At 38.4% G+C, this 15,791-nt stretch overlaps 1 protein-coding gene across 3 annotated transcripts in view; it reads left to right on the top strand.

Moving 5' to 3' along the window:
- grid2 (glutamate receptor, ionotropic, delta 2) overlaps positions 1-15,791 on the top strand; it is a 411,138-nt gene that overhangs the window by 285,563 nt on the left and 109,784 nt on the right. For all 3 annotated transcript variants that reach the window (XR_009649218.1, XM_060882146.1, XM_060882147.1), the window contains exon 8: positions 2,131-2,250. Coding sequence is in view for 2 of the 3 variants with exons in the window: in XM_060882146.1 (XP_060738129.1) it covers positions 2,131-2,250 (120 nt within the window). In the remaining variant the exon portion in view is untranslated. The remainder of the gene's footprint in view (positions 1-2,130; positions 2,251-15,791) is intronic.

The following is a 15,791-nucleotide window of genomic DNA, read 5'->3' as shown; positions in this document are numbered from 1 at the left end:
AATACTGTAGATACGACTCCAAATGCCATAAGAGTGATGAAGAAGGTCAGCGCTGTGTTATGTTGTATACCTGTGGATTTAAGGTATTAAATAACCTTTAAGGTTATTCTAGGTATTGAATATGGAAATGGACAGGTAACTGATAGTTTATATCCTTATAGTATAAGGATAAGGTGGGCTGTTTTCGGTTAAGAGTTGAAGACCTTAGTGAAGACCCGAAAAATTTCAGTAAAGTTGTGAATTGATAAAAAGGCAAAACTAATGTTTCTGCATCTACACTTGAGTATTGGGTGTGGGTGTTGACTGGTCCAGCAATATTCTGAAGGTGAAGAAAGGTGATTTTGATAAGTGAAGCAACATGAGAATCATAGAGTTACAAATGATGAAAATTACAGACAGTTAGACTCCACCAATGTTAATCCATAAGAAGGTCACAATGGGCACTAACAAGATATTTGAGACCGGTTAATATAGTTTTGTTAGCATTTACTATAGTTTAGATAAATTGGAGTTCATCTTGGGGGGGCACAGTGGCTTAGTGGTTAGCACGTTTGCCTCACACCTCCAGGGTTGGGGGTTCGATTCCCGCCTCCGCCTTGTGTGTGTGGAGTTTGCATGTACTCCGGTTTCCTCCCCCGGTCCAAAGACATGCATGCATAGGTTGATTGGCATCTCTGAAAAATTGTCCGTAGTGTGTGATTGCATGAGTGCATGAGTGTGTGTGTGCCCTGCGATGGGTTGGCACTCCGTCCAGGGTGTATCCTGCCTTGATGCCTGATGATGCCTGAGATCCTTGAGCACAGGCTCCTCGTGACCTGAGTAGTTCGGATAAGCGGTAGAAAATGAATGAGAGTGAGTGAGTTCATCTTGATCTTAATATAATAAATACAAAATAATACTCATGCAACAGATTCACAGAGAATGCATTTATTTGTCTTTATTGTCTTACTCAAATTGTTAGGATAACTTACATTGTATATGTTATTTGCTAATGGGTAAGTTCAGACTCAGTAATGAGTTAATTAAAACTAGTTAACTAGTTAATCAGATAAAGAGGTTAGGAAACAGATGCAGTTGAGTGTATTTTTTTTTTTCAGACAGGCAGATGTAAAAACCTAGCACAGAATCAGAATAAAAAAAAAAAAACATAGGTCAGGCTAACGGGGTAAGCAGAGCTAAGGCAAAACTAAAAAAAAAATAGATTTGTTAATTGTTTAATATCACTAAGTAATACTTAACAATGCTTCATTAATATAGAAAGTAATGTTAGTTAATAATCATTAATGTATTTAGTCAATGGTTAGTTATAGTTTGACCTGATTAAGAATGTTGATTATATCACAATCTTCAGTTTTTAAGTCAGGAGGTGTTGAATCATTTTTCAGGTGTTGTTCTGGCCCTAATACAATGTGTTTATATTGATGTCTGTGTATTAATTATTATTTTTTTTTTATTTTGATGGTAACTGCTCCTTCCAAAGGTACTTCTGTGGCAGACCAAATAATAAACAGATCATTTTTACATGTTTTGTCATTTAAGAAAGAAAAAAGATTATTCATATGATAAATTTATGGAAGGAGTTTCAGGGTGTCAGCGTTTTATGACAGTCAGTAAGTTTTTCCCCACTGGAGAGTTCTCAGGACAGAGGAGCTTGCACTTTCTTTGCACGCTGCAGATTTTTTGTGGTATACTTTAAAATGAGTGAATAAAGACAGGCTGGTGAGGTAATGTGTGTCCCTATAATTAATGAGCATGTGTCATTCCTTATAATTTACAAATTATTAAATTTTAAATTAGCATTGTTCTCATTCATAATTGGTTAATAGACAATTTATTATTATTATTATTATTATTATTATTATTATTATTTGTCTTTTATGTTTCCTACTGTATTAATGTTTATTAGTGTATTCTATGTGTATTATTACGTGTAAAGTGTTAAGACATACTGATCGTAAGGTTGTGAGGTCAACAGTGACAAGGTCACAGCTGGGCCCCTGAGGAAGACCCTAAGCCCTCAACTGTGTCGTTTTATATATGACCTAAATGTCGTTCTGGATAAGGGCAACTTCAAAATGTAAGTGTTATGTATGTAATGTATAGTGAACAGTATTGTATTTGCTTTTGCAGAGTGGAGTGAGTGGTCTGACAAACTTGCTGGAATTTAACGACAATGGCACAAATCCCAACATTTTCTTTGAAATCCTGGGGACGAACTACGGAGAGGACCGTGGCCGAGGAGTCAGCAGGGTAAGAGCTGTGTAAACAAATCGATCAATTCTGTCTCAGTTACGGCTCGTTTGCTCTCATATCATCTCTCTTTTTGAAGTGCAATGCTGCTGTGTTGTTAGCTTCAAAGAGCGAATATTCTTAATTGATGATCACAGCAGCGTAATTAGGGCCATAGTGCAGGTGCATGTTATTCATCTAGATTTATCTAGATTACCCTGTTTGTCTTTAGTTTGCAGAAGTCAGGTGGCAGTTCAAGCAAACATAATGCAATACCCATCCCCTAAGTGATTTGTAAAAATAATTAATGCTTTCTATCTCCTGTTTTTGCTTTAATTGCTTTAGTCATATTTCAATGTAGTTGCATGGGTGAATGTCAGCTCTCATCCGTCTGTGTTTTCCCTGAGGATTACAGATCCATCATTCAGCACAGATCAGCTTCCAGGGACATGCAGTATATTGCTTATAAAAGTTCCCCCTGTGTTAGTTCTTGTTTTGTTTTTTGTTTCCTTTCATTACAAAGCCCATTGGATATTATGCGTTTGAGCTCTCATTAAAGGAAACAATGTTATGTAGTGCACATTTACAATCTCGTTTGATTGATGAACTAACAGCCAGTAACATGACAGAAGTACGCTATATAAAGTGCATGTCACTGACAAAGTTGCCTCGGAGGCCAAACTGAGAGTGTTCTTGGGCTAAATTTAGCAGCACTCATTAAGATCAAGGTGACAACATTGAAGACTGGAAGCCTCCAGCACTTTGGTGGATTAGGAGTAAAATGTCAGTGAAAAGCGCGCCTTGCCATAAAAATCTACCCAATTTGACCACTTTATCACTACTTTTTCAGCTTTAGTGATTTTATATGTTAGACCGGATGGTGTCATGAACATTTTCTGCCCTGTCCTTTTGTTTCCATGGGTCAGATCACTGGTAAAATTACTATTGCCTAAAGTCCCATTTCTGCAGTGGTAGCTTTCACATAGTACTCCTTCTGTGTTTCTTCTACTGAAATAAATTGCCAACCTGATCCAGATCTCCAACTATAATTTAATCCTGATGGCTAAGACATGGAAGAAGCAATGATGAAGGTGAATGAGTCACTGCTGCGCAGTAAGTTTAAGAAACCTCAATGCATTCCTCTGCATAGCAGTTCTATCATAGCAACCTTTCCAACGTTTGACTTATAGTTAGGCTGCCACCTTTGTAAGAATAGCTAGTATAAACTACATAATTGTTTCAAGTGCTTTATTACAATTGATTATACTGTTTTTGTTGCAAATCCACTGGCCTGAGCTTTTAACCTGATGAAATGGAGACATCTTGTATAATACAGGATTCCACACATGAGCATCATATTAGGAACTGACAGGCAGAGAAACGGAATCAGATGAGGCTGGGACATGGTCGTAAACACGAGGGTCATCAGTCGGCCACGGAGGAGGGCCATGTTATTGATTCTTGCCTTATCATTGGCCGAAGAGCTTCATCCTTCTTTTCAGCTCACAGCCTCCTAATATACACAAGAGCATAGGATGCCACTGTGCACAGATTAAATTGTCTGATCTCATTAAAGATAATTGTTCTCTAACAAACCCAGAACCGTACCGCACGTCCAGAGGATGAAATGAATATTTTAACTACAAAGTAATTACATTAAGCAAGATTTCTTAATGAGGGAAGATAATTGCTTTTGAAGGGATCAAACACATTGTAAGGCACTTCCTTCTTTCTCGCCACTGCTGAACTATACAGAATACCAAGTTGTAGAGATAGAAATGCAACATTTGAACCTTCAGTGAAATATATATTGAAACAAACTGGTGGACCAGGAACAGATCACGGTAGGCTTGCATTATTCACTCTTTTTTCATTCATATTCAGGAACTGAATTATCCTAGTCAAAGTCACATTGGATTCAGATTCCATGAGGGTAGCTATCCCAGTGCCACTGGGGGTGGGGGTGGGTGGTTGGGTATGCACCCTGAATGAGACACCAGTCCATCACAAGACACCATGCACACACATTCATACACTCACATAAACCTTGGGGCAATTTAGTATAGCCAATTCACCTGCCAGCATCAAATCTGAGCTCAGGCTTGAACCGGGAACAATGGAGCTGCAAGGCAGCAATAACACAGTACCTGCTGCACCGCTGTGCCTCCTGGTCTGCATTAATAAGACCAAAATGTATTCACTGAAGCTGCATTAAAAAACCCATTCTAACCTTTGAGTTTGGTAAGAGTTTTCACAGAGCACAGTAAAAACCGTGGCAAGAACAGAACCATATGATGCCTCTGCCACACATTGCTACAGAGTCCAACAGTGCAAGATTGGCTCTGCTCTTAGAGAGGGAAGGATGGCACTCTTTTTGCCCCTGTCAATAAGATTGACTCTTGAGAGTCTGGGATGTTTAAATAAGTGGTGTTCACTGCCCTCTAAGGCCAGAAGACTGCCCTGTGATGTCGCATGAGCAGCAGATTGAAAAATGTGGCGGCAGAGTTGGCAATAAGAGACGACACGTTGCAGACGACTGTAATGTAACTTTTGAAAAGGCCATTATTATGACAATGATTTACATTCAGTATCCTTTCAAGCTTTAAACTGACTGTCCCTTACTGGTGGAATGAATTTCCTATCTCAATCCAGACAACATAAACTGGTACTAAAAAAAAGGCTAAAGACCCAACTCTTCTGTGACCTAATCCCTAACTTGTTAAAAAAATAGAAAATAAAATAACAAGCACCTTTCTCTGCTCATATGGTAGCATTACTCCGCTTAGTACATCACTTGACTTGTATTTCCTCAATCGTAAGTCACTTCAGATAAAAGTGCATACTTTTCATATAAAATGTAAATACTCTATTAGGTAACCAGCTATTTTACATACCTCATGTCTCATGCTTATTTCCATGTCTTAATTTTTTTATACTGTTTCATGTCTGCAGGGTTTTTCTTTATCTGTTGTGTAACACGTGCCCTTGAAGTTAAGGAGGCTGTGTGTCATGCTAATGTCGTGTGTGTGTGTGTGTTGCTTTGAGATGTGTGCTAAGTCGCTTAAATTTAGTTTAAACAGAACATCAATTTCTTGTAAATGTCATTTCAATGTGAGTAGTTGAGAGGTTGATTTCCCTACTTCCCTGCTCTATGCTGCTAATCCTGACTGACTTGTGGTTGATCGTTTGGAGCAACTGACATTAAAAGGACTTAGTTAAGACATATTGTTGTTCAGCAGATTTTCTTTAAATGGCATTTTATCAGCTGGAAATTTGTTTTGAATTGTAATAGCTAATGTGCTGACCGAGTGAAGGCTATAGAAATTTTCATATTAACTATGTGAAAACTGCATGGTGGAAAGGATATCCCCCTGGGTACATTACTCTATTTCCCCCAATTTTCCATTCCATTAGGTAGATTCAGGTGTTCTTTTAGAAGAGCTGCCTTTGCCCACAGGGACAGAGAGAGAGACTCATTGATTTGTCCTGCTTCGGAGGCTTTCTCTCTTTGCACAATTCACCTGGACAACTCCCAGTAGATAGCTGATGTGTTAAATGTCCTGGGCGTCTTATGCTCATCCGCGGTCTCTTCTCAATTTACCAGTTTGTCAGAAAGACATTTTCTACAGAACTCGTGATGTGGATGATGTTGTAATATAGCTTTTAGTTGGATATGATTAAATAGACATTAGAGAGAATCGATAGAGAGACACCAAGCCAACACCAAATTTGTTGTTGTAGTGAGGAATTATTAAAAAACATTGTGCACATAGGCATTCAGAACACAGATATGACAACAGACAGGAATGAGGCTTGAGACGTGAGGGCAGACTGGAGTTTGCTGAGAACAGAGGACTGCCTCAGTCACATGTGATTCTGACCTTGAATTTAAGTGGATGGTTGTTCTTTTCTTGTTGGCTTTAACTCTCCTCTGACTGGCTGTCAGCTCCTTTTTATCAATCCTTGAAACATATCTGTGCTCATCGTACATGGTATGTGCACAAATTTCTAGCCAGTTCTGTCCTGATACCCCTGAAAAGCACTGACTGAGAGTAAATTTTAAGGGATGGTCAGGGAGTAGCTCAGGAACATCTTATAGGTTTTTTTCTCCATCAGATTCAATAATCGTTTTAAATGAGATCATAGTAGGTGTGTCAAATAAAATGGACATGATGGTAATAATGCATTTCTTAAATAACGCAATACTGATGCTGTGATTGGTCTACTTGTACCATACTCTGTCCCGGTCAGAGGTGGTCTTATGTTCAGGTTATTTAAAGATTAACCTCAAAGAACAAGAATGTTTACTGCATTTTTAAAACTGTAGGAACTATGTTCAGATGTTGACTTCTTTTAGGTATACAGTATATTGTTTTTTTTTTGACATATGCTACATGCTTGTGTTGATATCCTACAGATATAAATATCTTTAGGCCAAGCATCCTTAGAAAGATTTCCGTCCTCAAGCCATAAATTTTATTCCACCCATGGGTAAGGAAATCTCTTTGGTGTTATGAATCTTCAGCTCTGTGGCTAGAGGAGATCCCTACTTTATTTCAAGTCACAGTACACCAAGCTTCTGTATTATTTATTTACAGTATGGTGTTGTTCCATGGATCTGTGTGAAAGCAAGAGAGAATAGTGGAGTTAAACAGCATGTGACATCTGGAGGCAGTCACACAGACACACACACACACACACACACACACACACACACACACAAACACACACACATACCAGCCAGGTTGTTTCCTTTTTACAGGCTTATTGCCAGTTGTCTGTCCTGGCATCTCAAATGGCTCCCCATTTTTCTGCCTACAGTACTTTCTAGAGCTGTAACATTTTTAGAACAGTATCGTGAGTTCTTGGGCTCCTGCTGATGTATAAAATGCTATGAATTCTCAGTTATGCTTGCAAAGAATACAGGAGAAAATCCTTGTATTTGGTACAACTCTTCTTATAAATCCAATCTCAGGGGATTTCAAGCTATCAGTATTTTTAATTCATAGTTAGCCAGAAGATAAGTCAAAAAAAGGGGGGGGGAAACTTGCTCCTTATTGACTTCTACAAAAAAAGAACTTTTCATTTGGTTTGTATGTTTAAATGTATTGTGCTTCATGGTGGTGCAACTCGACTTCTCGCGATATGCTGGCTGACAGTAGAATGGTGTTTATTAGTTGGATTAATAGACACAAATATAAAAATTTAAATTTAAATTTAATTATTTTATATACTTTTACATTTTATACTGTATGTAACTTGAGCACAGAACTCCCCATTTCACAAGTGAAACGTTTGCCAATAGTTATTTCCCAGGGCTCAAACTTGATCATATACTGTACATGTTCATTTCCATTATTCTGTATTAACTTATGCAAATAAAACAAGCTTGCTATGTGTTTTATTTGTATCATAGTCATTTAGCATTTTGGGCAAGCGATCCATGGAACTGGGCAACTGCACACTGCAGCTTCCACTTTCCAGTCCTGGATAATGATTTTACGATTTGTTCACCTCTGAACATAAATATTTTAAAGTGTGGATATTGGCAGAGAGCTTTAGCGGTCCTGATGTGTGCGTGTAGAAGCGTGTGTGTGTTTCAGGTTCCCCTGCAGAATTACAGCATGTAAAGCTGGGGATTACAGCGGGTGTTTCCTCTCCAGCTCCTCATGGCCGTGTTGCACAGCTCCAACCATTCTCCATCCCCATCTTCCAACAGGAAAAGGATTAACATGGCTTCCTGCTTTCAGCACTCCATCACCTCTCCACACTCTGGTGCTCATAATATACCAGTGCTTTCATACTCTCTTAGACACTCCTTCACTCCTTCACTCAATCCTTTGACACTTCCTTCTCGCCACCATTTTGTACCCGCCTACCCTGTGCATTTTATTTTTTCATTTAATTCTCCATATTATTCAAATGTGCCAAAAAAGAAAATTACCAGAAGATATCTCATAATGATGAGCAATTTGTTTATGGGATGAGAAATGTATGTAGCGTATACAAATCATTCAATTGACTATTGTCTTTTTTTTGTGATATAGACATGGAGCGAGCTTTAATAAAAAAATTAATTAAATAAATAAAACAGCATGGTAACGTGCAAATTAAAAAAAAGTCAGAAATCCAGGTAACTGTAAATACACAGATCATTTGACAAATCCAACCCAAAGTACAGAATCCAAAAATAATAAGCAAAGATCAAAACAGCAAACAAAATGAAACACAACGAGAATGCTCCAGCATGAATGTATTAGCTAGGGCAATTCTAGACAATATGACGCAGGATTATATTGCACATTTGCACTTATTGCCAACAAAATGGGACACCCGACCATAGCACCCACGTGTGGGGCTTCTCCATGTTGTTGCCAAAAACTCAGAAGCACAGATTTGTCGAGATTTCCTTTTACAGGAGCTAAGAGGACTAGCCCAATCATGTTCCAGCATGAAAGTGCCCCAGTGCACTAAGAATGGTCCACCAACACATGGTTTGGAAAGGTTGCTGTACAAAAGCTTATCCTGACCTCAACCTCACTGAACACTTTTTTTGCTTGAATGCACAAATCCCCGCAGCCTCGTTCTAAACTCTAGTGAAAAGCCGTTCCTAAAGATGTCATAGGAGAGTGGACCAATTAATATTAGCCATGCTTTTGGAATATGATTAGTCAGGTGTCCACATACTCGTGGCAATATACTTTATAATAAGTGTTTAAAACAAACTATTTGTACCATAGTCACTCTAAATACTCAATTCTGATTGGCTGGAAGGTGGGTGTTCAAGTCATTGAATGCTCAGGTAGTTCAAGTCAGTTTAATCACCACTCTAAATTAATGCAATCCCTAATAAACATAATGAAAATAACATGTTACCATAGAAACATACAGTTACACACAGCTATTGTAAACATTTAATAATTACCTTACTTAGCTGCATGGAACATTTTTGCATGCCATTTAACTTGAATATAACAATTTTGGTCAAATAAATCAAATGTTTTGAAATAGTTAAGCTAGCAAATTAATTATTAGTATAGAGGCAGCACAGACTCACACAGATTCCCACACACACGATCCCTCTATCTGTCTCTCTCTCTCTCTTTCAAATAAATGTAATGTATCGGACTACTTTATCCCTGTGTATGATTCAGAACATGCAAAATTCTAGATCTCGCAACCCATTTATAATAACAAAAAATAATGATTCTTTTAATCAGATTTTGCACTGCAAACATCACTGACAGCTGTAACTTTTCAGTACTGGCATGTAACCATGTTATTAGCAGAATAATTCATGGCTAGCTGTGCATTACTCCACATTGTGTATCCAAATTGTGTACTGCACACCAAGCCTCGTACTGTATAATCCCTGACGTATGTGATAAAGTATCAAAAACCCTGGAAAACATCACTGGAAAATGCTGTTCCGTGATACTATATGCAGTAAATAAGCATTTATGACCAGATGAGAAGAAATTATGGTAAAACAATTTTAATGCTTAAAGGTTTGATTTTAAAATTTAGATATTAATTGCATTATACCTCAGAAGAACTGAGAAAATATTCTTTTGTTTCTTACCATGACTCCAACAACCATCTCTCTCTCTCTCTCTCTCTCTCTCTCTCTCTCTCTCTCTCTCTCTCTCTCTCTCTCTCACTCACTCACACTCTCTCTCTCTCTCTCTCTCTCTCTCTCTCTCTCTCAATCTCTCTCTCACTCTCTCTCTTGTGCTCATTCCCTCAGTATCTCTTTCTTATCCACATGATTGCTTTCTCTAATCTTTTTTGCAATTCTTTAACCTTGATGAAGCCAACTTGAGGTAGAACGCTGATGTCTGACTTTTTTTAAAGGTCAAGTACGGGTGTAAATGTGAGAAGTGCTTTCATCTATCCAGAGAAAAACACAAGTAAGGTGCAAACAGGTGGATTCGCACCACAAGAGATGTTAAATTTCTTGGGGAATCACGCTCACAAAAGAAACATTGGACTTGTCTGTCATTCAGTTCTTCTGTGCATATAGGAACTGATTCATATTTCTCACTGCTCTAAGGCAAAACTCAGGCATTATCATGCTTACTTTTTAAATACTGGTTGTTGTTTTTATAACTGCTAAAGCACATTCCCTTTAAATAATGCCAGAAATAGAAAGTCTCAATTTACTAAAAGCAAACTATTTAAAATCATTTAAAACACTAAAATTCCTCAAGATCATAGGCACTGATTAGAAGCTAGATGATGAAGAAAAAATATACTGCATATACTGTATAAGACTTCAACAGAAACAATAATGAACTGATAATAAATGCACTGTTGAGACTGAGAAAAGGGGACAATACAGAATAACACGAACATATATAAGTTCTATGGAAAGCATTCAGACTTGTTAGAAACAGTATAAAGACCTGTGGATTTATTGTGCCTCAGGATCTTGTCTCTGGCCTTGGAAGTCAAATATTTCCAAGTTTGGCATCTTGTCCAATCCTTAGTGACAATACAGCTATTTCACCACCAACTCCATAGCTTGGATGAGGCCTTCTTGTTTTTATGGATATCTGTCAGATACTTTCCAACACTATTCAGGAAAGATTCTTTAACAAGGTTAAAGAAAGACAGGAGAAGAATTGACAGGAAGTCAGGTGAGACTTAAAGATTGCTATTGAGTTGTTCACAGATCTGGATACTGAGACAAAAAGTGGTATTGTTCCAAAAAATGATGTAAGGTTTGGTTAGTCTTGCTGTATAAAAAAAACGAGACGGAATTTAAAAGAAACCCTGAGAGATTTATAAGCTATTTCGCTTCATTGACTGTCTACTATATAATCATAAAGTTCAATCATAATTGTTTTGAAGCTATGTAGTGTTTTGTGCAGTGCATATGGTCTTGTGAACTGATTATTAAAAATAAGGAACAATTTGTTCATCAATCAGAAAGCACAATTTTGAGTTTTACTGTTCTAACAGTATGATATGTGATACAGACTGTACCATGTGTTCAGCACTATAAATTTCAGATATCGTCGAAAATCTTTGTGTTATAGATGAAAATTTTATCAGGTTTAACCATCCTGTTATTTCTTACATTAATTATTAATAAATTTATCTTTTTTTACACTTCTGTGTACAAGATGTCTCTATCTCAGACCCCAGTGTTATTGTTCCACTGTTTTCAGTGTTGAGGTTGATAAGTAAGTTTATCAAAAAATGTTCACAGTCCCTTTCTGTCTTCAGCACACAATATGACTCTCATGAAAAGGTTTTTAACAACCCTCACACTGAAATATTCAGCAGCAGCACATCATTATGTACAGGAAGACATTTGGTTCAGCGCTCTCTTTTCTCTTCCCTCTATTCTTTATGCCATACATGCTTTATGTGTTGGGGCTCTTATGACTGCATTAGGCCGTCCCCAGTGCTCTCTGTGTTTGGCCTTACAAATTGGATAAAGAGAAAAGGCATGGGATGAGACCTTACAATATTCTCCTGTGGCTTCTGCGCTCTCTCTCTCTCTCTCTCTCTCTCTCTCTCTCTCTCTCTCTCTCTCTCTCTCTCTCTCTCTCTCTCTCTGTCACCATCACTGACCTGATGCTCCTCTTTCAGTACATTACTAACAAAATGGATGAAATTCACCTTACAAAATGATATAATAAATTCCAGCCTCAAAGCATCTTTTGATGTCCAGCAAAACCAAATTTTTAGACCTCTGTTTACTTTTGAAAATCTGTCTGTGTTTATTTATTTATTTATTTATTTATTTATTTATTTATTTATTTATTTATTATTCTCTGCCTCTGTAGCTAGGGGGCAGATATTAGCTGAGATGAGTGAGTCTACTTTCAGTCGCAGTCGCAGAGATAGAGAATATTTTAAGATAGTGTAGGTGAAATGGGCCTCCTCATATTAATTCTGCAAGGAACAAAACACAACAGGGTGCAAAATAATCAAGCACATGGTGGTCTGATGTGCCCTGACATGAAGTAGAGTTAATGTTACTGCTCTGAAGTATAGGCACAGCAGTTTGCCAGTGATTACAATTTTATAGACAGATAAGCCATAACATTAAAATCACTGACAGGCAAAATGAATAACATTGATTATTTCACTGCAATGGAACCTGTAGGAAGTGGGATATATCTAGGCAGCAAGTGAACAAACAGCCAGCTAGAAATGGATGTGTTGGAACCTGGAAAAATGGTCTATATACTGAGTCGACTGGGTCAGAGCATCTCCAATACAGCAGGGTTCCCAGTATGCATTGCTATAAAAGTGGTCCAAGAAAGACAAGTGGTGAACCAGTGACAGGGTGACAGGTGCCTAAATCTCACTAATCTCATCCATTGGTATGATCATAGGGTTGCTGATCCCGGTTCACTAGAAAAAGCTTCTACATATGTAGGTAGTTTTAATGTTGTCAGATGGCTGATCTGTGTATTTATTAAGAAACTATATGAACAGTATTTTTAACCAGTTACATTTAACTTTGAACATTATCTGTGAGACATGAGAAAAGCCTCTTTTGTTTTCTCTTTCTTGATATGAAATAAATCTCAGCTCATCGTGATACCAAGAAACTAGAAGGTCCTCTATACTGAAATGTTTCCCATGGACAAAATACTGATACCTGAACTTCTTCCATAAATGTTAAACAAATATCTCCTTAGTGAAAGATTCACCATAATCAATGATAAGATATTTTTCTTTCACAAATAACTACACTTTTTACTCAGTTGATTATTATGTTTAAAGCCATACATGCCTCTGGAAATGAGCTTTTATAGAGAATATGATGCATTATAACGAGCACTTTAATATAAACCTGTGGTTTGGATTACAGCCGAGTTGTCAGAGCTGCTCTTATGTAATGTTAATCCACTCCTTCTGAGTTGAGAATTTAACGGCTCTATGGTATAAGTAGATTTACAGTGCAGCACCTACACTGCAGGTGTTTACTTCTGTATTTACTTGTGCGAGGAGGAACAGCTTTCCCCTACAGCTGCCCCACTTACATTTATCAATATAAAGCCTTCAGTAACTATAAGAAACTTTCATAGGAAGAACTTGTAACATATACATACATATATATATATATATATATATATATATATATATATATATATATATATATATATATATATATATATATATATATATATCTGACAATTTGCCTAAGCACTAATGACATTATGTGAAGGCTCATGGAAGAAACTGAGACTAAAACCAACTAGATTGTTTTGTTCTTATGTACTTGCTAGGACCTTCCAATGACATCATTATTAATTCATACAGAACTATTCATTCTCCTATTGGGAACCATCCAAAGGTCATTCTGTCAGATAGTCCTGTCCTTGTGGTGACATTTAATGCCCCACCCACCACCCCAAATCATGGTACTGAATTCAGAAATAACACACTATCAAAGAACTAAAATGACTTTCTAAACTAGATCCAGCTTTTGAGATGGCTTGTACACTGATCCAAAATCAGGTGATTAACCAGTTTCTGCCCTTCAGATATATTTTCTATATTTAGGAAAACATCCAATAAAGAAAGGACACTTGACCACAGGCAAATTTGTTGTGTGTTTTAAAAATTCTGAACATTGTGTGTTGTTTTTGTTGAAATGTCTGCCGATACCACAAACACACACTGTTATTTCTTCCCTTAAGATGATTAATCTTTTAATTGTTAGTACCCAGTCATTAATTTCACTCTGCTCCGCGTCATTTGCTTTTAGCGACATCCTGTAGGCGAATCTGTTCATAACATCTATTAAAATGACACGTGGAATATGAATTGACTTCCTAACACTATAGTCTGATTCATTATTTGTTTCCTAGTCTTTATCTCAAATGAATGTTAAAATTTAATAAGATGTGGTTTTAATTATGTAAATGTCCAATTACTTCCCTCTTTCTAATTGTTTTCTTCAAAATATTTACCTGCACGTATTTATTTTTGCTGTGACAAATGAATAGCATCAGAATTGTCAGTGAATATTAAATTGCAGGTGTATATTATAGTGCACTGATGAATCATGTACTGTATATAGAATAAGTTTAATATAAATACGTTTAAACATGAAGCACATATTTCTGATTAGGAGAAGAACTCGTGCTTACTTGGAGAGAGAAACTAAAGAAAATCAGTGCAACTTTTGCTCTCCTTAATTTCACTTAAATGACCTTTTTCCATTGTAGGCCTGTAGACACTACTGTTACAATGGCTGTGCCGAGTGACACAAGTTTAATGGGACATTTTGCCTTGTCCAAAAGGAAAGTGACCCATGGAGGCTACAGGCTGAACTCCTGTTATACCCAAAACAGGACTTTCATAAATCATCTCATAAATCAAATTTCACTTATTTAGCATCGTTGTTTGTGTGTTTGCATAGAGTATATTTGCTGAGCGGGTTAAATCTATTGTAATTATAACATTCATATCTGTATGTACTATATATATCGAAAGTATGTAATGAAATAATTTTTATTTTTATCAACAATGTTTGATTTTGTTTGTTTGAAGAGTTTTCCCAATTCTTGAGTAGCTTCATTTTAAAAGCCTGTTTAGATTTCACCCTAAACTTGTGTGTTTGTGATTTCAAGGACCTTGTCAAGAAATCCTATTGTGATTTTAGTTTGTCCTGTTGTCACGAACGCAGGATAAAAGGGACCCAAACGCAGGATAGCAAACTAAACAGGGTTTAATAACGAAAAACATGAAACATAACACAGACTAGACCAGACAAAGACAACAGTTGATTCCACACTGCACAAGGCAACGCGGCACAGTCACAGACAATGAGACACAATTAGGAACAGGTGTGGAGACAGGGAGGGGCAGACGAAGACACGTGACGAGGAACGTAAACAAAGGCACATGGCCAAAAGTCCGGGCTGAGTCCTGACAGAGCCCCCCCAAGGCGCGGCTCCCGACTCGCCAACCCGTCTTGATAGTCCCGATGGGGTCCAGGTGGGGGGAGCGAGGCACACGGCGAGGCAGGTGGGGGGAGCGAGGCACACGGCGAGGCAGGTGGGGGGAGTGAGGCACACGGCGGCGCAGCCAGAGAGGGCCGAGCGACGTCCTCAGCCGAGCAGGGGGGGACAAGTGACGTCCACAGCCGAGCAGGGGGGGGACGAGCGACGTCCACAGCAGAGCAGGGGGGGACGAGCGACGTCCACAGCCGAGCGGGGGGGACGAGCGACATCCACAGCCGAGCAGGGGGGGACGAGCGACGTCCACAGCCGAGCAGGGGGGGACGAGCGACGTCCACAGCCGAGCAGGGGGGGGACGAGCGACGTCCACAGCCGAGCAGGGGGGGACGAGCGACGTCCACAGCCGAGCAGGGGGGGGAACGAGCGACGTCCACAGCCGAGCAGCCAAACGCAGCCCCCGACGCACCACGGCCAGACCCACCTCTCAGAAACCAGGAAAGGGAAGGAGGGCAGGGGAAAAAAACAAAAAAAAAATCCTCCACAGAACAGAAAAAAAATAAATAAATAAAAACTAAAAAATACACGGATGCAAAACACGGGCCTGCAACACCCCCCGCGGACAGGAAGTGG

Source organism: Tachysurus vachellii, chromosome 11 (genome assembly GCF_030014155.1).
Source record: "Tachysurus vachellii isolate PV-2020 chromosome 11, HZAU_Pvac_v1, whole genome shotgun sequence".
Taxonomy (NCBI): domain Eukaryota; kingdom Metazoa; phylum Chordata; class Actinopteri; order Siluriformes; family Bagridae; genus Tachysurus; species Tachysurus vachellii.
Note: the sequence above shows the minus strand (reverse complement) of the source record. Positions and strands in the feature narration are given on the sequence as shown.